At 38.4% G+C, this 23,781-nt stretch overlaps 1 protein-coding gene across 2 annotated transcripts; it reads right to left on the bottom strand.

Moving 5' to 3' along the window:
- Positions 1-752: 752 nt before the first annotated feature.
- On the bottom strand, positions 753-17,586 carry zdhhc1 (zinc finger DHHC-type containing 1). 2 transcript variants are annotated; one of them, XM_057340516.1, is made up of 11 exons: positions 16,708-17,586; positions 16,341-16,585; positions 15,983-16,158; positions 15,587-15,688; positions 14,280-14,407; positions 14,031-14,186; positions 9,097-9,218; positions 7,059-7,144; positions 3,543-3,654; positions 3,261-3,360; positions 753-2,532 (listed from the first exon to the last, which is right to left on the bottom strand). In XM_057340516.1, exons 2-11 carry the CDS (start codon positions 16,557-16,559, stop codon positions 2,018-2,020), a joined length of 1,716 nt encoding a protein of 571 aa, XP_057196499.1. In that variant the 5' UTR covers positions 16,560-16,585; positions 16,708-17,586; the 3' UTR covers positions 753-2,017. The 2 variants fall into 2 exon arrangements, with proteins under 2 accessions (XP_057196499.1, XP_057196491.1); XM_057340508.1 differs by having other exon boundaries at positions 7,059-7,150; positions 16,708-17,584.
- Between the last annotated feature and the right edge of the window lie 6,195 nt (positions 17,587-23,781).

Raw genomic sequence — 23,781 nt, 5'->3', positions numbered from 1 at the left:
GGAATTGAATTCGAAAGGTTTCGAATCAGATAATTGAAATAAAAAATTAAATTCCTCTTATCAATTCCTGTGTGCATATTTTCAATAAAAGCCTTTATGGAAATTAACCATTTTTTATCCCACAATGCAATGCAGAACAAAAAGAAGATATTTTAAAGAATGTTGGCAATCAAACAACATTAAATCTGCATTGTATGGACACTGAAAATTAAAAACATATCGCATTACAGGTTTGAATAAATGATAAAATTGATAAAAAACAATTTGGGGTAAAATACCCCTTTAAGGGATACTCCACCCAAAAATTCTGTCATGAATTACTCACCCTCAAGTTGTTCCAAAACTGTATAAATGTATTTGTTCTGCTGTACACAAAGAAAGACATTTGGAAGAATGTTAGCAACTAAGATTTCTGGGGTAGTCAAAGGTTCCCTAGAACTGTTGTTTTCCTAAATTCTTCAAAATATCTTCTTTTGTGTTTAACAGAACAAACAATTACACAAATTTTCCTACTATGGTTTTGCCCCAGAAATCTGTTGCTAACATTCTTCTAAATATCTTTTTTTTGTGTTCAACAGAACAGAATTTTCATTTTTGGGTGAACTAAACCTTTAAGAACAAATTTTCCATTTGCACCCAATTTCATCTCTCAATGAGAAATAATTGAGATATTAAAGAGATCTCAGATGTGATTTTTTAAATAATTATTTACTGTTTCCCCTTTTTCTTCAGTCTCCTTTTTTACACCCCCCCCCCCCCCTGTTGTATATTGTATAAGTTTTCTACAGTGCAAATATTTATTGGAGGGAGGCAAATATTACAAAAATAAAACACTCATTCTTCAGATTGTACATAATGTCTAAATGAAAATAAGAAAAAGGAAACGTATGCAAAAAATCATCTGAAATTCTGCTTCTTGATAAATAACCTAAAATCATATTTATACTGTATATTGCTTCCCCCTTAATCATCATATCACTGCATTACATCTAGCAGTTTTATACATCACAGTAAAAACCATCAATGATCTCATCAAAACTAACAGACTGAAAATGTGCGACAGGGTTTTCTAAACAGCGTGTGAGAAGGATCAGTCATCAGAGTCAAAATCTTGCAGCACTGAGAAATATGCGACGTTGATTTGTTAAGTGTTATGGGTATTATAACAGAAAACAAAGATTGTATTGTTCAAATATCACTACAAGTACACTCTGTAGTATGTACAAGAGAACACGTACCAAAAATTATACATGAACCTAATTCAAACAATGAGACATGTAAAAGCTTATTGAAAATGAAAAACATGAACAAACCTCATAATACCAATAACAGAAACAATACTAATATAAAAATAAGTTAACCTTTGGATATTATACAAATACTGAAAAAACTAAGACAATCAATCATTGAAAAGTGTTTCATCTTAAAAAAACTACTGTAAATGTAAAACTTTGGCAATTAACATTTATAAATAAATAAAAGGCGTGAAAGCATTAAAATGAATTGTGCAATGCTACATTTAGTCATAGTGAAATGTACTGGAATTAAGCCTAGGATTGGGATTCCACAAAAGATTCATTAGACGATTGTGCGTCAATGCCCATGACTTCACTTCTGATAATCTCACAAATATTTCAATATATATAATTCTGATCCGAGATCAGACCTTTAATAGCCCATGAGACATGTCTTCAGCAACTTTTTGAAGAGTTAAGAGTGAATGTCATCGATCAAGGACAATCTAGTTGTTTTGACCATGCAGGAAAAGGTACAGAAATGTCTTTACTCGGAGGTGTTTGGATCCAGGCATCCAGCATCTTTGTTGACATTCAGTGTTTCTTGCATAGATTGCATCAGGTGCATCAGCATTCAGTGCTGCACAAGTCTATGCAATACTCTTCAAAAGCAATTGGAGTTTTCTGATACAGAAACAAGAAAAACAAGTCCTGACAAGAACTGCTGTATCTTTGTAGTGTAGTAGTTCCTACGCCAGTGGGGTTCCCAATCTCGAGCTGAGCTAAGAATCTTCCACACTTCTCTTTTTACCCGTTCGTTTCCTTTTCGCCATTTTGTGACCTTCTACCGCATTGGTGCCTTCTTGATGCACAGCACCTTCCCCGCTTTCTCGACTTGCAAACACAGATGCATTATGGCATACCATCTCAAATCTCTGCTCTGAAGCTTTATGAGTTATCACCTTCCTCTTGGTCCTGGGCTGAGGGGAGGGTAGAGGCTGCCCAACCGCCAAGGGAGGCAAAGTGCACCGGAGGGAAGAGGGGTATGTGGCGGCAGAAGCTGCAGAGGCAGATGTGTAGATGGCGGCTGGAGCCCCCGCCTGGGCGGCACTACCGAGCCGTGCCATTGCTACAGGAATCTCCTCCAGAGACTCTGCGGAGTCAGAATGATACTCAGCGGGGGGGCCGGATGCCTGAACAGGCGCAAGAGGGGGGAGAGAGGTCCGCAGGGGATATGCTGGGAAGGGTAAGCGTTGAGCAAGAGAGGATGACACGGTGGCGGCAGCTACAGAGGACTCTAATTGTGTAAAGCAAGGACACAAACACACAGACACAGATCACAAAGGTGACTGCTTAAACACTGACACTATTTTAAAAAAGTACGATATTCAGTATAATACACCTGTTTTCTAAAATACAGCATAAATGCACTGTCACGCTAAACTTTTCGTTCCATTGACTTTCATTCATACGCCTGCAAATGCATCAGACCAGAAACGCAAGCCCGTCCGAAGATATTTCTTATTTCGCCGCATAGCAAAGTTTGTGTCACGTGAATGCATTAGACCAATAGAAGATCAAAACGTCACAACATGACCTCACGCTACAGAAATTTTAAAGATGGAGGAATCGCTCTCTCCCATTTTTGCAGCACTGTCCGAACAAATTTCGCATGCTCAAGTCTAGTGTGACCATGGCATAAGAAGCTATTACATTTTAACACCAACGTGATGGTAAACTACACACAATACTCAAAAACAACTGAAATTGTGGTGAAAGAGGCTAAGAAAACTCACTGTACTTCAAACATTTGAACAATGCACACAGGAAGTGTAAGAACATGCAACTATTTTTATTTTATCTTTTCACCGAGTGTGGTATAAACAAAATCAGGAATCAGGAAAAGAAAATACTTTTATTACCAGGTAATTATGGTCTTGTACGATTTACCACTTGCCTTTAAGACTAAAGCAAAATACAGACTGATAAATAATCTGATAAATACACTGTTTGGAAACGTCTTACCCTGCTCAGAAGTTTTTGGCATGCCTCTGGTGGCGCTGGTGTCAGTGGACCTGTCACTGCTCATCTCAGCTGCAAGTTTGCTCACCTTCTTCTTTTTTTTCTATGCAAATACATGAGATAATGTAACCACATATTGAGGCTTAAGGAGGCTGTAGTAAACACCTGTCAAAGTATGAAGCTAAACTCAACAGATCAACAATAAGTTGTATATTTAAACCCTGAAAATGATATTGATATAAGCCTGTTTTAAGTGTAGTTAGTGTGAGTGCTACTGTGTTGCACCTGTGAGTGTTTGTGTGGGCAAGGTGATGTTTTGGACTGTAGGACTGCAGGAAGGAGATCTTCTTCACCCATTTGTTCAGACGAGCCTCTGACCCTGCCGTTGCCATAATGCCTGCAAACAGACACCCAAAACTTAAAACCTATAATAAAAAAGCTATTTTTTACATTAAAGACACTGGAAATCTGTGTAACTGAGGGAAAAAGGCTGTATTACATACAGGTGCTGGTCATATAATTAGAATATCATCACAAAGTTGATTTATTTCACTAATTCCATTCAAAAAGTGAAACTTGTATATTATATTCATTCATTACACACAGACTGAAATATTTCAAATGTTTATTTCTTTTAATTTGATGATTATAACTGACAACTAATGAAAATCCCAAATTCAGTATCTCAGAAAATTAGAATATTACTTAAGACCAATACAAAGAAAGGATTTTTAGAAATCTTGGCCAACTGAAAAGTATGAACATGAAAAGTATGAGCATGTACAGCACTCAATACTTAGTTGGGGCTCCTTTTGCCTGAATTACTGCAGCAATGCGGCGTGGCATGGAGTCGATCAGTCTGTGGCACTGCTCAGGTGTTATGAGAGCCCAGGTTGCTCTGATAGTGGCCTTCAGCTCTTCTGCATTGTTGGGTCTGGCATATCGCATCTTCCTCTTCACAATACCCCATAGGTTTTCTATGGGGTTAAGGTCAGGCGAGTTTGCTGGCCAATTAAGAACAGGGATACCATGGTCCTTAAACCAGGTACTGGTAGCTTTGGCACTGTGTGCAGGTGCCAAGTCCTGTTGGAAAATGAAATCTGCATCTCCATAAAGTTGGTCAGCAGCAGGAAGCATCAGCAGCATCTCGCCTTGGCTAAAGACAAAAAGGACTGGACTGCTGCTGAGTGGTCCAAAGTTATGTTCTCTGATAAAAGTAAATTTTGCATTTCCTTTGGAAATCAGGGTCCCAGAGTCTGGAGGAAGAGAGGAGAGGGACAGAATCCACGTTGCTTGAGGTCCAGTGTAAAGTTTCCACAGTCAGTGATGGTTTGGGGTGCCATGTCATCTGCTGGTGTTGGTCCACTGTGTTTTCTGAGGTCCAAGGTCAACGCAGCCGTATACCAGGAAGTTTTAGAGCACTTCATGCTTCCTGCTGCTGACCAACTTTATGGAGATGCAGATTTCATTTTCCAACAGGACTTGGCACCTGCACACAGTGCCAAAGCTACCAGTACCTGGTTTAAGGACCACGGTATCCCTGTTCTTAATTGGCCAGCAAACTCGCCTGACCTTAACCCCATAGAAAATCTATGGGGTATTGTGAAGAGGAAGATGCGATATGCCAGACCCAACAATGCATAAGAGCTGAAGGCCACTATCAGAGCAACCTGGCCTCTCATAACACCTGAGCAGTGCCACAGACTGATCGACTCCATGCCACGCCGCATTGCTGCAGTAATTCAGGCAAAAGGAGCCCCAACTAAGTATTGAGTGCTGTACATGCTCAAACTTTTCATGTTCATACTTTTCAGTTGGCCAAGATTTCTAAAAATCCTTTCTTTGTATTGGTCTTAAGTAATATTCTAATTTTCTGAGATACTGAATTTGGGATTTTCATTAGTTGTCAGTTATAATCATCAAATTAAAAGAAATAAACATTTGAAATATATCAGTCTGTGTGTAATGATTGAATATAATATACAAGTTTCACTTTTTGAATGGAATTAGTGAAATAAATCAATTTTTTGATGATATTCTAATTATATGACCAGCACCTGTAATACAGTATGTCCTAAACAGACAAGAGTAATCCAGACTACACTCTGGCTGCAGAAGGCAAAAAAGATTAATCAGAATTGTCTAAAATATTTATTAGACACAGAAGGGGTGGAGCAAACGCAAAATGTCTTGTTTTACTGCCCATCACCCACCCATAACTGCTGATCTGTCACATCACAGTATCTCAACAGGCATCAGAGAGTAATTCAAGCTACTGTCCAGGCCACAGTTGGCTTACGTCCACATGCAACCACATTTCCACACCTCTTTTTAGATGTATCCTTATGATGATCCATGATCTCATTTGACAACTGACACTCCCAAAACTTAAGTTCCTTTTCTCTTTTCTGTCTTCCTCCTTTGAATCACTTTACTCTTCGTGCCACACACAATGATCGTGGTTTGCACAGGAACATATCAAATATTCACCTCATTTAACATAAGGCTAAGTGACAGTGTAAATGTCAATCACATTACAATCACAACCTCTTACATGCAATTTCTACTTCGAATACCCCCTCTTATAATCAAACAGAGCTGTAGCTTCATATTGTAATTGAATAAGTATGGGATGGACTTCACTGATCTGTTAAATATTTTCCATTTTTAAAACCATCAATGTCACTATATTGCATAAAACTGAACATGGATTACAGCAGTTTCACAGTCAGGTCTTCACTGTTTAATAACCAGGAAATGTCACTGGTAACACTGAAAATATCTTTCAGTCTGCACTGTCAATAGATTCAAGGGAAAGAATTCAGCACATTCTGTTTAGAAAACAGACACTATGGCAACACTGTGAAAGCCTTCTTTGTAATTGGCATTATGAAGTTACAGTTAATGCGGACTGGTGCTTTATTATGCAAGGACACATGGACATAAACTAGACTCCAGTAACTGTTTCTAAATAACTGGTCACATTACAGGCCTGAAAATTAAAGAAAAAGATCAATTGAATATACGAGGCTATCCGATGCCAGACAGATTTTTCAAGGCATACAATCAGATTAGAAACTAATGAATTAATTCCTAACTCTATAAACTCATAAAAGTTTTGATTCTACCCTTTAAGATGATCTCTCCCAGAGTTTTAACTTAGACATAATACCATACTAACAGTAAATTAAATAAGATTTCATGTACTGTATTTCACCCACTTAAGACTATCTAACTTGGTGGATTGTAGTTCAGCGGTTCAGGCGACTAAAAGACAGATAAAGAAGAGTATTTTGTAAACAATCTGCTGCAATCTGCACCTTAACAAATCTTACACTAGAGTAGCATGTGAAAAAACTGGTATCTTGGGATGGTGTCCAGTTTTTATAAAATGAGCCATTTAATTAGCAGTTAAATTACCATTAAATGCAGTTAATGTAAGGCATCCCAAAATACTCTTTTAAATTAGGGATACCCCAAAATATTTTTATTATTTACTCACCCTAATGTCATTCCAAACCTGTTAGACTTTCTTTATCCTTCAGAACAAAAAATCGGATGTTTTGAAGATCGTTGGTAAACTACACAACATTGGCCCCCACTAACTTTCATTGTATGGACACAAAATCACAGAGACATTTTTAAAATATTTTCTTTTGTGTTCAACAGAAGAAAGAGTCATATGCAGGTTTTAAACAACAAGAGGGTGACTAAATGATGACAGAATTTGTAGTTTTGCGTGAACTTCATGTCAATCAGAACATGTCAATCACATTACGTTACTGGTCTAGCAGGACTTACGCTGATCCTTCTTGCGAGCTCATGGCGGTGGGATCTTCTACCTCCATCTCAGGGTTGGTGTAACCTAATGTTCCAGTGTAACTGACCTGTTGCTACAGCAAAGCAATGAAACAAAAGCAACGAGAGACAGACAAGCACAAAGGTACATTATTGATTTTGTGAGAATTGTGAGATTCTGACTTGTACAGATCAAAACTTAAACAGAATATTCAAATAATGATGGAGTACTTCTATTAACAGAAGCTTTCAATTCTGAACGAGTCATCAAAGTGATTGACCATTGCTTTCATCCACCTTCTCAGGGCTTTTACTGCGCTATATTGTCCGTCTTTGCTAAACCTAATTTATTAAAGACATCCAATAAACAACCATCAAGGGGTATTTGTAAAAAGCGTATGTATACGATTGTTTTTGTTGTTTTGAGAACAGAGTTTGTGCGTGTAAGTCTGTGTGTGTGGGGTACTGGTGGCACACATGTACTTGTATACAGTATGTGTGGTGATATATGATTGATTAGTGAGATGGCAGCCCTGCCCAACACAAGGATCTGTATAGCGAGCCAAAGCAAACAGTTCTTAAAGAACAGTGAAGTCACATGCACACGTCCTTTCATGAGGTGTATACCACTGGGGTCAACTTACATAACCCTTCTGAAAGCATTTAGTAAGTCTCAACCTGTCCACATATGAAAGAATCTTAAAAAATTGCATGCTTCTCAGACAAGAATCTTGAAAAATTGCATGCTTCTCAGACTGTTAAAAGCATTACCACTAGTAACATTGTTTCATTTTCCTACTTTTTTGGACAAAATACATTTTGCAACTTTTCACATGGCCACTTGCCAACCATTTATAAATATTAGCAATCAATGTCCCTGGCAACCAATCTTCCACAGGCTTACTGGCAGCTTCACATCTCTCACATAATAGCTTACATTAAAAGCTAATCCACAGTTTGATTTTGGCTATTGGGTGGTTCTGTTTAAAAGCAATGTTATTGTTACGCCTGCTTACAGCCTTATATTTAAAGTCCAGTGCTAATGGTCCTTTTAAAGAGTCTCTAGAACACACAGCTTGTGTTCTGTGGTAGGAAGTGAACTCATGGTGTGCGCTCATTTCCCATTGCTCAGTGTGAGCTCAATGTGCCGCCCCTGTGAGGATTTGGCAGCAGCCTGGTAGAGAAGTTTTCCTGGGAATGTGTTAATTGCTCTGAGAAGCAACTGTGCAGACTATTTCGTACCCACATTACGTTGTTTTAACAACCTGGTTGTTAAAACAACTAGGTTGCCATGAGCTAGACAAACTGGCAATGCAGGCAACACTTGCTATATTTCAACACTTTGATCCAACGTGTTAGCACTTGACAGATTTATAAAAAACAAAACAACCACTAAAAGAATTATTTAGTGCAGCCATGTGACCCTGTATCACAAAACCAGTCTTAAGTAGTACGGGAACATTTTTAGCAAAAGCCAAAAATCCATTGTATGGGTCAAAATTATCAATTTTTCTTTTATGCCAAAAATCATTAGGATATTAAGTAAAGATCATGTTCCATGAAGATATTTTGTACATTTCCTTCTCTAAACATATAAAAACTGTATTTTTGTGAGTGGATGGCCTGCTACAGTGCCTCTGATTAACAACTTCAAAGGCAATTTTCTCAATATTTTGTTTTTTGCGCCCTCAGATTTTTTAACAGTTGCATCTATGCCAGATATTGTCCTATCCTAACAAACCATACATCAATAGAAAGCTTGTTTATTCAGCTTTCAGGTGATATAAAATTCTCAATTTCGAAAAATTGACCCATAAGTTTTGTCGTCCAGGGTCATACATGTGTATCTCAAAATAGTATCCAAAACATTAATAAAACACAGGCAAACATCAGCTCTAATCCTTTTTTTATTCCTTTTTAGCCATCTATAAAAAATAACAAGTGAAACTTAACACAAAACTAAGTATTGTTGTCACAATCAAACTGCTTTTGTGTATTACCAATTTCAGCTGTGCTATGCACATGTTTGTGTGGATTGTACCTTGATAAGATTCGTCTTTGGAAGGGCAGATTCATTCTCCGAAGAGGTTTTTCTGGAATCGCCATCCTCCTGTCGATGCCGCTGTTGCACAATATACTCATATGTACTAAGTCTGTTCCACACTGTGAAGAAAACGGACAGAAAGTCTGAAATTAAATGTCTATGTATGCACCATTCATATGGCGTATAATATTAATACAGGTAACTATATTTTATGTCAATATTCAGAAACGCCTTGAAACATGACATGTTAATAAATACTTTGGAGATGTTTTTTTCTGAAATAACTCCGTAGCAGACTGGGAACTTCTACCTCTACCGTCCCCTTATTTCCTCTCAATGCCCCCTTGTGGCTCATGTATTTCAATGCGGTATTTTAAATCAAATTTCTATTTCTCTTTTTTTTGTCAATTTCAATTAATTGAGAGGATAGCTAGCCCCTTGAGATGTAACATCTCATTTTCAAGGGGGTCCTATAAACATAAAACAAAAGTTTACAATATAGGCACAAGATACATACAAACATGTAAGACACAATATACAACACAAAAACACGCTCAACCAGTCCCCCACTCTCACAGCATATTTAAAAAAAAACAATCAACAATATCATAAACAAAATAAAAAAAAGAGAAATAAATAAATCAAAAACATACACAAGTTATTTTAAGACAAGAAATAAGGCTAGCCTAAAACAACATAGAGAAGATACCGATCTCAAAGATTATTCCAATCAGTGGGAGCTTTATGTTGAAAGGACCTACGTCCCTGCTTCACTAGATATTAGATACAATCTATTGCACATCTCTAAGTGAGTAAGAAGATCAATATGGGGGTCAAGTACTGTTTCAAATACGAAGGACACACATAATGAACACATTTAAAGATAAATAAAAAACAATTCAATTTTCTTCTAGATTTAAGACCAATTGAGCTTTTCAGACATATGCAAATGATACGTACGATATGGACGATATGGACAAGCAAATAGATGGCTTCAGAAAGGTGTCAGAGGTATTTTGAATAGACAATATCAGCATAATCAATAAGATTAATCAATACATGTGAAACAATTAGTTTCCTAACTTGGTAAGTATGACAATTAATTGAGCGATACAGTAAGTGCAAACAACAACATGTTCGATTAACAACATAATCAATGTGTGACTGAAAAGTAAGATGAGGGTCAATCCAAAGACCAAGATATTTAAAAGACTCATCAGACTCCAGAGGTGAGCCATCATCAAAAGTAATATTCACATCAAAAGGCAAATAATGACATCGTTGTGAGCCAAACATCATACAGAAAGCCTTCTTGTTCAATGTAAGCATATTGGTAAGAAACCATTCTTGTACCAAGTAAAAATCTGAATCGCATCGCATCGTGAGCTGAGTGAATCGTTACATCCCTAACATTAAGTCATTAATAGGGATGTAACGATTCACTCAGCTCACGATGCGATGCGAGTCACGATTATGATCTCACGATGCGATTTATTCACGATTTACTCACGGTTTATTTTTACAAAATGAGTTCAAACAAATTAGAAATGAACAACTTCCCTTGCATTATTTCTTAAATGCTTCACGTTTCTTTGTATAATAAAATAATGTTTTATTTCAAATAACAAAACTAAACTGCAATTTTATAACAAATTAATAATAGAAAAAGTCTCTTTAATATAAACAAACTAATACTGTCTGAGCTTTTCTTGGATTTTTTTGCATTTAAGAAATATCAGCATGTCCACGTTTAGATTTGCAGTGAAAATAGAACGGCCCCTGCTGTTCAGAAAATGTATTGCGATTCAGTTCACACCTCAACCGATTTGAATCGTCACTCATTATAACCGATTTTCAACCGGCTCACGGTGAATCGTTACATCCCTAGTCATTAATAAAGATAGAGAAAAGTAATGGACCCAAAGTAGAACCTTGAGGGCACACCTGATTCAACGATCAATCACTCAGACTGAAAACCCTGGAAAACAACATATTGATACCTGTTATGCAAATAAGCATTAAACCAAAGAAGGGCATTTCTAGTCACACCAATAGATTTCTTGATTCTATTATTTATTTGGGACCCTCTTAACCCATTGCAGGGCACAAACCAAGAGAAAGACTGCATTACCCACACTTTAATTATGACGATTTAATAGCAATGTGCAGAATATTTTTTTATTCACGTATCCTCTACTGAAAGCTGACTTTATCCGACAGAGGAGAACTTTTAACCCACCGCAGAAAATGTTTAACTATAATAACATTCACAATTCACAGGTCAAATAACCACAAAAAGATAGGTCATAAGACAGGGCTTGACATTAAGCATTGTCATGTGGTTGTCCTTCGGACAAGTAAATTTGTCATTCACTTGTCCGAGTACAAAAATTACTTGTCCAAAGATAAAAAATGATATTTCATTTGAATTATAATATAATATAATCAATATAATTGTTTCGGATTTAGATTGGTCAAGTTTGCTTCTAAGCATTTTAACTAGTGCTGCTTTGGCCGCCTGAATTTGGCTATAGGCCTACTCTCCTTGACTGCTTTAAAACAATGGCAAGCAGTAATTATTATTAGTGTTAAGGCTGTAAATTAACTTTTTTTGCACATAGCACTGGTGCTAGAGAGGTTTAAAGTTTGGTAGCACAGGCAGAAATGTGCAAGTGTAGTTCATTACGAATAGACAGATAACTGACAAAAGACATTAATGTTACTACATACAGATGGATAAATTAGGGCCATATCATTTTTAGATTACCTAAATTTGTTTTAATATTTCTAAGTTCTGTGTTTTTCCTTTTTTACTATACAATAGTGGTATGCTTGTCCACATAAATTACTGTAGTATACTATAGTATTTACTATAGTAAACTGCAGTAAAATTCTTACAATATTGTTTTTGAACTTTACTATAGTATACAGTGTTTATCAATTTTCTACAAGGGCACTTCAATTTTCAAGAGCAAATACTATAGTACACTACGGTATTTTTTGTCTGAGAGTTCAATTTAACGGGACTTTTATTTTGACGGGTCTTCAGGAAGACGCTTGTTTGCAGATAGCTTCACTCAAACAGTAAAACTATAGTAAAATAAACTCTCAGAGCAACTCTGGGGATGACGTTCATGTGTTCATATCCTCATACAGTGCAGACTCAGATAAATCACTCGTGTTGTATGTTAAACTGTGCACATAATTCACTCAGACATGCAGAACAGCCAGATGACATTTAAATAACAGGATTCCGCTTCCGCTTGGACTCAGTGCGGTGCGCCATTGATTATTGTCACACACAAACAAGCACAACCATGACAAACACGCAGCTCTGAGCTCAGTCTAATGCACATATTCTTATTATTCTACATACTGTATGTCGCACTGTTTTTTTTCAAGTTACTTAAAATAAGTAAAATTCTTTCTCACTTGCCCATACAAAACATTCACTTGTCCCGGACAAGCGTTAATGTCGAGCCCTGCATAAGATGACTGTTGGTGTGGCCTTAGAAAATGTAATATACATGTGGTGTTCTGTTGCCATGGTTACAAGGAATGACACAAGGCTGCATACATCCACCCCAAAACTGTGAAAAATACAGTATACTGTAGTCTCTCTTATGCAGCAGAATTAAGTCCAAAGAAGATACCAAATCCAACTTGTAGTTAAAATAAAAAATAAATTAAAAAATAAACCCCACTCACCTGACTACCCGTCAGCTTTTCTTCAATCTAATTCTGTTTATACATATTAATAAAACAAATCTCTATCTTTATTCTCTAGCTTCACCTCTAGTCCTACTAGGAAACATGGCTTCTAAACTGTATTTACTGTTAGCTCATTGACAAAATATCAAATGGTCTCATTTGTAAGTCGCTTTGGATACTAGCTGATGCTTGTATCCAAAGCGATAAATCACTTGTCCACCGAGGCACCGACCCCCACCGTCATTTTTAATTTTTATAGTAATAAATCACTTAGTTTAGTCAAAGACCAGATGTCGCATCTGAACGCGGCGGCTGCTGCATTCAGCGTAAGAGGAAGAAATTAGATTTTAATCATCATCTGAGGAGAGCGAAGAGCTGACTGACAAGACGATGGCGGAGGCCTTTCTGGCAAAGAACATATTAGAATATGTAAGCACTGTCATCAAGAGCCGGTGAAGTTTTAATTTTCTTTTTGTTCTAATTTTCAAAAGTCGGTGCTTTGCATTTATTTGAAATAAACGTTTTTCATTTTGTATTCCTTTCTTATTTATTTAACATAAACCTTTTTTGTTTAGCATTCCTTTCTTATTTATTTAACAAATGTTTTTCGTTTCGTATTCCTTTCTTATTTGTTTCTTATTTATTGCACAATGTGTGCCGTGATTACTCGTTTTGTTATATAGGCAATTTATCTAACGTAATTTTTTTTTTTCATTTCTTATTTATTTTTTGCTTTATGTGTGTTGTGATTATTCGTTTTGAAAAGGTCTGTGTTTAATATATGCAAATGTCACTGTACTTTTTTAGTTTTGTGTGTTTTTATTAAGAAAGATATTGAACCCACCATTAATTCAAGCAATTGCCTTTTCCGAATTGCTGCAATTTTAAAACCAACCAAATTTTAAAAGTAAAATGCTTCATGCGCACGGCCGCATCTTCGACCACCCCACTGCAAACCCCTCACCCCCGTTGTCACCGGTACAACCGGTGTTTTTACACTTCAAATAACCGGTGGGAAAATTTTATCACCGCAACATCCCTAATATATAAATAATATTTAAACAAAAATGTTCTACAGATGAAGCCCATTTAACTGCAGATGGTTGAAAGTCAGCAGCACACTGTTTAGAGATTCACTTAGGTCAGATGTGTAGTTGTGGAGCTAATATTTAAGGAAGAAGCATGCAGTTTTGTGAGTGCTGTCTCATAAGTGTACTTACTGAGGTATATGTGGAAGCAGAGTAGGTGGCCAAGCAAAAGCGCAGATAATAGTCCCACAGCAATGGCGACTCCTGCCAGAGCAGGGATGGCTGGACCTGCCGTGGTGACTGGAGCCACAGGCAGAAAAACAAACCACACCACAGACTCATTCTTTACTGCAAAAAGAGACAAAGAGAAATGAAGCAGCTGACAGACTTGACATGTGCTGGTGTGTGTAGAGTCATCGACTTTTAAAATGTGTCATTTACCCTGTTGAAAGTGCTTGTCGGATCGGAGTTTTGATGGGTCCAAAAAGAACTCTATGAAGACAAAACTGGCAATAACTACAACTAAAACAATCCCAAGAAGAGCGGAAATCACACTGTTGAGAAATAGCCTGTCAGGATAAAGAGAAATAATCATTAATTGAGAGAATATGATTTACAGTAAATGTCATGGAGTCTATGAAGGCTTTTAGTCAGATATATTATATTCAGTCAGATGTTACCAGACTTACTTATAACCTAAATGTTTTGCATATACGAGGCTTTACATCAGCTATACAGCACTTCATTCAGACATTATTCACGCTGCCTGTGGCATCATCATGTGATATGAATGTTTTCATTTAATGAAAAGTCATATGCTTCATTATAAGGTTGGACGCACAACTGATTCACTGCAGCAAATGAAAGTAAATGTATGACTGTTTACTTACAATGCTAAGCAACAGCACTTGACCACATAATCGCTTTACCACTTCCTAATAAGATATTACCATCACTAAGCGGGTTTCCATCACTCTGGTTTCATTCGCATTTTGAAGTTTCGCATCAGATACGAGTGATGGAAACGCCAAATTTCGAATTAAAAACCCTTAATTCGTAAAAAGTTTTTATGTTCGCTTGAGGTGGTTTTTCCTTTTTGCGAAAAAGGGTTAATGCGAATAATTGGAGATGGAAACGCATTTGCCGAATAAATTCCTCCAAAAAGTCACGTAATTGCACTATGAGACGGCCGGTGTAACCTGACTAACCAGAGTACTGATCTTGTTACACAGCATCAGAAATGTTGTTATGGTCATTCTTAAATGCCTGAGCAAAGTTGTCAAGTATTTCTGTAATTGCCTCTTAGAACTGTCACGACTGTGTTTCCCAAACAGCAGGCATCCACAAAAGCACCGCATTTATTATGTTTCGTAATCGTCTGCTTGCGCAAGTATTATTCTATATGAAAATCATTATATTCAATGGCTTCTCTTACTTTTCTTACTGATATTTAGTGGCAGTTTATTAGGAAATTGACGGTTGACTATTTGGATGGAAACGGTGCTATTCGAAAATGTTTTATGCGATATTCCAGTTTTGCGTATAAGATAAATTCGCAACTTTGGATGGAAACCCGGCTAATGTCATATAAACATAAAATTTTTCATGGCAGTAAACTGGCTACAGTGAGAAATTAGTCTAGCACATAAAAACAGCCATAATATTAAAGCAGCCATACTCTCTAGTAACTGCCGTCCACAGAAACAGCAGGTGGTGACCAAAAAACAGACAAAGTCAAAATGACTCACCAGTAGTTTCTGCTGCCCACACAATTGTTCAACCATCTGCAGTGGTGGTCAAAGCTCGCCACACACTTATTACACGCACTACAATGTTTTGATTTAGGGCCCCTGGAAAAAGAAATTTACAGAGAATTGATCATTGACATGCTGTGGAGAAAAAATGTATGCTATTGAAGTGGAAAAGATACAAGCGAGTTGTGCCAGAGTGGTGTTTGGAGGCGGCCTCTGGGTCGCCCTAGACAACATTGTTGTGCTGGGCAAATACCCATGTTGCCTAGGCCAGGGAGACAAGACTGAGAGAGCAGGTTGTTCAGTTCCTCTTTGTTGATGTCATGTCACTTCCTTGTGTTTCATGCACACACAACAATAGATAAACAGACAAAAGCATCTGTCTGTACTTACACATCCACTTCACAGAGGTAGCAGTGACAGTTCTCAATGACATGTGCATGCTTGGTGCGGTCGAACACTGGCAGGGGTCCCTTGTAACTCTTAGCTCTGACGTTGTAGTCTGCAGGGTCGATAGAGATCGCCATCAGGTGCATGAACAGGTGACAGACAAATGTGATCCCTGTACACTGAGCTCTGAGTTAAGGATTTACTAATGTTCATAATAAGTGAACACTTAAGAGGCTAAAAATGAAAAAACAATACATCCTAAGTTACCTGTCAGAATAGTTGAACACAGAATACCACAAAGTTTTGAAACGACTGAACAGAGCTTAGGCCACATGACAAACTAACTACACAATAAGGATACAATATATCCAGCTGGGATCCAGTGTGTGGGTAGCAAAGGCACAAATACACCAAAGCCAGTTACAGCAAAGTATAAATAAAGCAGCCAGGCCAGCAGCTGGAAGGGGTGTGGGGGCCAGCTCCAACCATTGGTGCGAGAGCACAGAGGCACATCGGCTCGCCTGGGTCCCCCTTCGCTTACTGGGGCTGTGCGGTTTGAGTTCTTACTGCAGACATCCATGAGAAGGGAGCCTCCTTTCTGTACTCCTGACAAATAAAATATTAAAACAAAATGTTACAAATCAGGTTTGAATAGTTATGACTTATGACATGCCTGCAAGAATTACATAAAATCATAATTTTATTTTATATTGTTTAGCTCAACTCACCTGTTCATTTATTGATAACTGTGCTTTGTGCTGTTCCTCCGCATCTAGATCCACAGCACATTTCTGCAAACATTACCTACACTGCCTTTTCTTTCCAGAAAAACATCCCCTAACCTGACACTTCATTCTGCAAACGGCCCCTGGGGCTAACGCTCATTTAAACTAAATACAAACATCTGTTTACCGACGGTAGACTGAACACAGAAGAGGTGGATCAGTAACCAGTCTCACATCACACATTAAGCCAATTCATAAGCGAATGTGGTCATTAACCTGCCATCATGAGCTAGACCAACAAATAATGTAAAACTGATTGAAAACCAACGTTATGGTAGGACGACATAGCCACAGAGTCACTGCCAGCTACCGTTAAACGAGTCTGATTCTACGGTTACTGATCATCTGCAAACAAATCACATCTTATTCCACTAAGCGCACAATCTGACCCTCTGTCGTTCGATTTAAAAGCAGCTGATACACGCGATCAATACAAACTTGTAAAAGGTTGTAAAGATACTAATTTAAAAACGTTTCACGGTAAATAAACGGCACTGTATCCAGTATTTTCGGCATATAAAAATTTCCATACATCACAGTGGACCGACGCACCCACATCCGGGAAAACGGTTATACACCTATTGTTTCAGAATAAAAGTCTCTCAATGTTAAAAATAAATATTTTAATGTCACAGTGAAGCATTGAAAACGTCAGTTGTTGATTTAGAAATGAAGCTTCTGTTGGTTTTATAATATTTCGTTAGAAGTCGGTTGTCTTACTGTACTAATGTTGGACTGTTTCTATTGTACAGAATTGCTGTAGCACTGTATGTAGTTATCCAGTAGATAGCAGCAACATCCTTCATCACGACCACAAGTCTTTCTTCATTTTTGGTTGGATTTAAAGTGTCACATAGTTAAAAGGGTTAAAGTTGTAAAAAATAGTAATACATTTCCATAGTAAATTATTTAATAAAAAGGTGAAATGTCGCATTGGAATATTAATGTTTCTGTGTCTATTTACAAGATTTACAAGTTGTGAACAGCAGGATTATTAAAGTCCTTGCAGTATTTTTTAATTTGGTTACATGATCATTTTCACAAATTTGCTAATTTGTACAGAAAATAAAATCTTTATCATTTTGTCTATATGCAAATTTTGTCCTGAAACTGGCAACACTAGAAAATCACTCTGTTAGATCATTGTTTCAGGGAGCTTACAAAGCTTAACTGAAACTCTTTTGAAATTTTGTTTTTCTCATTTCAAAGTAATGAATTAAAGAGGGATGGAACAGATAGGGAATACAAACTTTATATGCATGGTTTTGGTAATGATTGTTGTGGAGGAATGAACAAAAGTGGTTTGTTTTTGTGTTTCATTCACCCTAGAGGATAGCATGGCTCTGTAAACTAGTGCATGCTAGACGCATGAAGCAGAAAACACGTATCACATGACTAGGTGGAAATGATCTGCACAACTCATCGTTGAGGCCAACACCGCAGACCCCACATGACTCTTTCAAACTCTTAGATCGAAAAAGCACACTCTCTGCTATGACTGGCCAATAAACCCCCTGCTAATGACATCTTAATGGGCCCTAAAGGGTTGTAATTCAGAAAATAGCAGAACTGATGTCTATTCTCCACTCTGGGAAAAGAATCAGTCAGTGAGAGTAAGGGGATGCTGCAATGTGACACTGAAATGGGAATTCCAGTAATGTCCAGCTTGTCCTATGGTATGACTGCCCTTGTGAGGGAATGAGCACATCTGGAGCTCTGGAAAACTCTGGCTTAGCTATTGAATTCCTCAAGAAACAATTTTGGATGAGTTTGTGTTTCAAACAAAGGGACTCTGCATTATTAGTCATGCACCTGTTTTCACCCCGGCCCCCAAACACAAGAGTTCTCAGAACTAGACGGTTTGGACAGATAGTTGGATGGAAACCTAGTCCCTCAGAAGGGGTCAGATGAGGTGAGACTGGAAAGATGACTGCGCCGAGTACGTCTGCAAAATAGGCATGATATTCTGTGAATATGTTACATAATATTTGGATGCAGCAGGGAGCATTTTACATTCTCCATACTTATTAAAACTTCCCAACAGGGTCTGCTGATATCCGACCAAGACGTGTGGAGAACAATGAGCTCTATTTGAATCGCAATCGCAAGGTGCAGTGTTTGGCTGAGCATAGGATTGAGGTTCATTCCCAAGCAAAAAAGCTAAATGCACAGAGGATAATTCTTGAGCTATCTTATATTAAAGTGAAATTTCAAACTGTCGCATGAGTGGGGTTTTGTGTGCGTCAGGAATATGGAGAGTGAAACAGGAGCCAATGAGTTCAACTGGGGTGGGAATGACACTCTCACACACACTTTAACACATATCACATCTAGATCTAAGTTCCCAAAATAATGCTTCCGAAAAAGGGGTCTTTTAAACTCCTACACTGAGAGCAATAGGTCATTATCCTTTAAATCCACAACAGACCTTCAAAGTAAAACAACAACAATGAACTTTTGTTCACTTATCATTGGTTTGATATAAAGAAGATATAAAGTTTAATGCCAGGTGTCACTGACCTTATGACCAAACAAGATACTGTAGCGCTGCAAGGAATGAGTTTATTATGCTTTTGCCCTGGCACCACGAGTCCCATTTCTTGGCTTAGATACAGATTTGTCCTGACAGGAACCATTCAGGCCAAAGAACGCACTGCTGTCATGAGAGATCCCATACCAAGTAGGAAACTGAAGACTTGAGCAAGCTTGTCCTAGAGAATCTGGCAGATGCACACACACATACAAAACTCACGCTTGACATGCTGTACCACTGGCTTGATAAAATTTGAATCAGGAAGCGGAACAAAACATGAAGTGCTCTGCACGGGTATTTCTTTTCTCAGAAATTGAACGTGATATGTTCATAGGCTCCTATATTCATCGCGTTAGGGAGGACACTGAACCCTGACTGTATTTGTTCTGAAATCGTACATGATGTGAATGTACTGCACTCATTGATAGAGTGGTTTTTGGGACCATCTATTTAGATTACTTCACTGCCTGGGAGAGCGGAGACATGGTCTCAGTTTGGTTGTGATAGAGCAACACGTCTGTTTTAGATATTGACTCACAGAATGTAACTCGTAGATTTGTCACATACATTTTTTTCATTTGTTTATGAAGAAAACCCGAGATAGTGCCATAATATAATAATATGACTGTCTTGTCCATTCTTTAAAAGCTAGTATTCCGTTAAAGGGATAGTTCACCCAAAAATAAAAATTATGTCATCATTTACTCACCTTTGAGTTGTTCCAAATCTGTAAAAATGTCTTTGTTCTGATGTATACAGATTTGGACGAATGCTTGTAACCAAACAGTTCTTGGACCCTATTGACTACCATAGTAGGAAATATTACTTCATAATTTTTTGTTCTGTTGAACACAAAAGAAGATATTTTGAAGAATGTAGGACAGCAAACAGTTCTTGGGCACTTTTGACTACCATTGTAATTGTAAACCATTTTAGTTACAGAAATTCTTTCAAATATCTTTCTGTGTTCAGCCAAATAAATTTTTGGAACAACCAGAGAGTGAGTATTTGACACTTGCAAGCAGTTTGATTGACAGATGATCTGACCAATCATAACGCCAATATTATGTGCCCCCGTGACTGACCGCATTTTTGTCCGACAAACAAACCAGTCCGACAAACCTGCCGTAGTAGAGCTTTGGTGATTAATATGAAAAAATAGCTTTTTAATTATTGTAATAGTAAACAGTGAGATATACAGTATCTCGCAGAAGTGAGAACACCCCTCACATTTTTGTAAATATTTTATTATATCTTTTCATGTGACAACACTGAAGAAATGAAACTTTGCTACAAGGTCTCTAACATCCACCAACTCTGTGATGTCGTCATGGAGGAGTGGAAGAGGACTCCAGTGGCAACCTGTGAAGCTCTGGTGAACTCCATGCCCAAGAGGCATTATGGAAAAATAATGGTGGCCACACAAAAAATTTACACTTTGGACCCAATTTGGACATTTTCACTTAGCGGTACTCACTGTGCGTTGAGCTATTTTGAGGGGACAGCAAATTGACACTGTTATTCAAGCTGTACACTCACTACTTTACATTGTGTCATTTCTTCAGTGTTGTCACATGAAAAGATATTTACAAAAATGTGAGGGGTGTACTCACTTCTGTGAGATATTGTACTTTGTATATATACACCAAACTTTAGTGGACGTTCACACTATAACGATAAACGATAACTAAGTTATAACTTTTAAAAATCATTCTAAATGAAGGAGAATAGCGGAGTTACATTATAAACACAATATTGTTGGAATCATTAATGTACAAATTACAGACAGAAGCGTTCGGGAAGTGGTGTTTTAAGGCGCTGATATAATACTTATTGATATATTACTGTCAGGTTTGGTATGGCAGAACCCAGGTGCAGGCAAAGGAAGGGTTAACAGAAAAACTTGTATTAATATAAAATAAAAACCCACGATGGGGAAAACATGAATAACAAAAGTAAACTAATGGGAATATAACACGGGCAGGTGAGGGAATAAAACACTAATGGGACGCTAACGGAGAAACAAGGGGGCGGGGCCAAGACACGAGACACCGGAAAGAATGCATGACACGTCAAAACAAAACAATACCATGCTCCTATCCACATGAAACACGTGGGTCTGTCATGATCCTGCCACAAGATGCGAAAATCATGACAAGAAGAGGCAGGACCATGACAGAACCCCCCCTTAAAGAACACCCCCAGGCGTTCCCTAAGGGAGCACACTAATGTGACAAGACCGACAGACATGAGGACAGACACCATAAACATAGAACAGATCAAACTAGGGGCAGAGCTGACATGACAACGAGGGGATTGGGGTTGGACAACAAGATAAACATTAACGGGAGGGGGAGGAATGGGCAGGCCAAACTTTGGAAGACTAGGCTTGGGTGGGACACGAGGCGGGGACGTAGGAGGGGCTGGGGCGGGAAGAGCTAGGCATGGTAGGGGAATCTTTCTTGGAGCGGTGAGGACTGTTAGGACAGAAAGGGAAAGACATGGCAGGGGAAGCTGGGGGCAATACTGACTGGGCTACCGGCTGGGCAAGGCAAGGCTAGGCGTCGGCTGAACAAGGCTGGGCACTGGCTGGAATGGCTGCTGGAATGGCATTCCACCTCTAGCCTATTTACCACTCACGGCAGGATTTATTATTATGGCAGTGGGGGCTCTGCGTTGTGGGCTGTTTTTGGTGGGGTACATGAGAACAGTCAGGGGAATCCTTCACTTCTGTTGCCAGCTCCTCAACATTCTCTTGGGATTGCTGTTGGTGTAGCACGCTCTTCATCTCCACCACAAAGAAAGATTTGACCCTTGCTGTGTTTAGGGAAGTGAACTCAGAGGGAGGTGGCGCACCAGGAAAAAAGTATCTAGAGCAAAGAAACAATAGCATTACAAAAATGACGCTCATGGCCATTTAATGTTTACGGTGTGCGTCTGCCCACCCAGTACCGCAAGCGACTGTGTCTTCAAAATAACAGACGCTTGATTATAACAGACAATGCATCTTTTCTGAAGCAAATACTGATTACCAGTTAAAAGTGCATTTAAAGTCCTGGTGAAATAAAAAATAACAATTCCTATTACTTCATGGAATATTGCAGTGTTTGTTACAAGTAACTTATCAGTGTGTGTCATCCACTTTTTAAAATTAATGTGCCCTCATAATCTTTAATCAAAATCTGAAAATGCACTTCTGCCCTCTAGTGGCAATCCGTCTCAGATTACGTCAGTTAGACAGCTTTGGCAGGGCAGAGCTGTTAACTCCTCCTCTTCAACTGTCAGTCTGCTGCCTGTTTCATTTACTGGAAAAATGCAACTCCTGTTTTTATCCATCCATTCAGATCGCAATGGAAAACACAAGCCACGCCCACTATTTTTCTCAGTCGAAATTCTGTTGCACTCGTAAATGCGTCAGAATACGGAAGTAAAAACGATGGCAACTTCCCGTTCACAGGGACTTTAGTATTATGGGGGAGGAGCAGTCTACAGTAAATTTGGGTTCATGTCCCCAGGGGACCTGAAACGTCCATTGTAGGTGGTTTCAGCTTTCAGAGGCCGGAGTATGGGTGGTCATCACTTTAGAGCCTGTCCAGTTTTGTGTCTGTCTTCTCTGAAACAGAGGACACAATTCTTGGAACCACATTTAATGGAAGCTTGTGCTGGGGCGACACATGGAAGTGAGCCCCAGCAAAAGCTGCCAGCCATGCTCTTGGTCCCCTGCCCCGTTGGCTCACAGTTTTGTCCGTTTGTTTCCAGGCCAGAATGATTTTACCATTACATTGTTAAAAAGTGTGTTGTATCCAATCTGTGATCTCTTCTTTAACCTGCAGAGTACTGTTTCAAAGCTGGGTGAGGCTTCAAAAAGATGGTTGATAAAATTGCAATAGTAAACTAATAGTTTTGACACCATAATTCCCAGAGTTATATTTGTGTTATTCCATAGCTTTAATGAGTTTGCTATTATTTTAAAATTAGAAAAAAGAATGAGGTTACCATTAACTTTTGAACAGAAACGTATATATGCTGTTTTAACGATCATCTTCATCATGATGACTGTAGCGAGGAAGGCGGGACGAGAGCCGTGGGGCAGGAAGGCGGGGCCGGTTGCGTGAGTGATAATGAGTATCAGCTGTACGCGCACCGGTCCCGCATGCCTCACGGGGAGCTAGGGAGCATAAGAGGATGAGCGACGGGACTGCCGAGGAGAGAGGACCGGGCCCGGAAATGTTAAGTTTTATTTATGTTTGTGTGGCCGGCAGTCGACCGTGAGGTGGCTGCCAGCCTTTTACTTTCGTGTTATTGTTTGTTTATTTTTGATTAAAGTTTATTGTTTAAATGTTCGCCGGTTCCTGCCTCCTTCCTTCCTGTTCCCTTGAACTTTGTTACAATGACATAATTACAAAGAGTGATGATGCAAATCGTCGCTATCGGGCGGAAACCTCCTATGTCCAAATTTGGTCAATTTCATATTTTTTCACAAA

This window comes from Triplophysa rosa, linkage group LG1 (assembly GCF_024868665.1).
Source record: "Triplophysa rosa linkage group LG1, Trosa_1v2, whole genome shotgun sequence".
NCBI lineage: Eukaryota > Metazoa > Chordata > Actinopteri > Cypriniformes > Nemacheilidae > Triplophysa > Triplophysa rosa.
Note: the sequence above shows the minus strand (reverse complement) of the source record. Positions and strands in the feature narration are given on the sequence as shown.

Excerpts from the sequence above, each read along its gene's own strand:
- zdhhc1 (XM_057340508.1), bottom strand. The coding sequence starts at position 16,559 with ATGGATGTCTGCAGTAAGAACTCAAACCGCACAGCCCCAGTAAGCGAA. Across the intron at positions 14,187-14,279 it reads CGACAAGCACTTTCAACAGG|TAAAGAATGAGTCTGTGGTG; the intron begins GTAAATGACACA and ends CTCTTTTTGCAG. Across the intron at positions 9,219-14,030 it reads CTGCTTCCACATATACCTCA|TGTGGAACAGACTTAGTACA; the intron begins GTAAGTACACTT and ends TTTTCTTCACAG.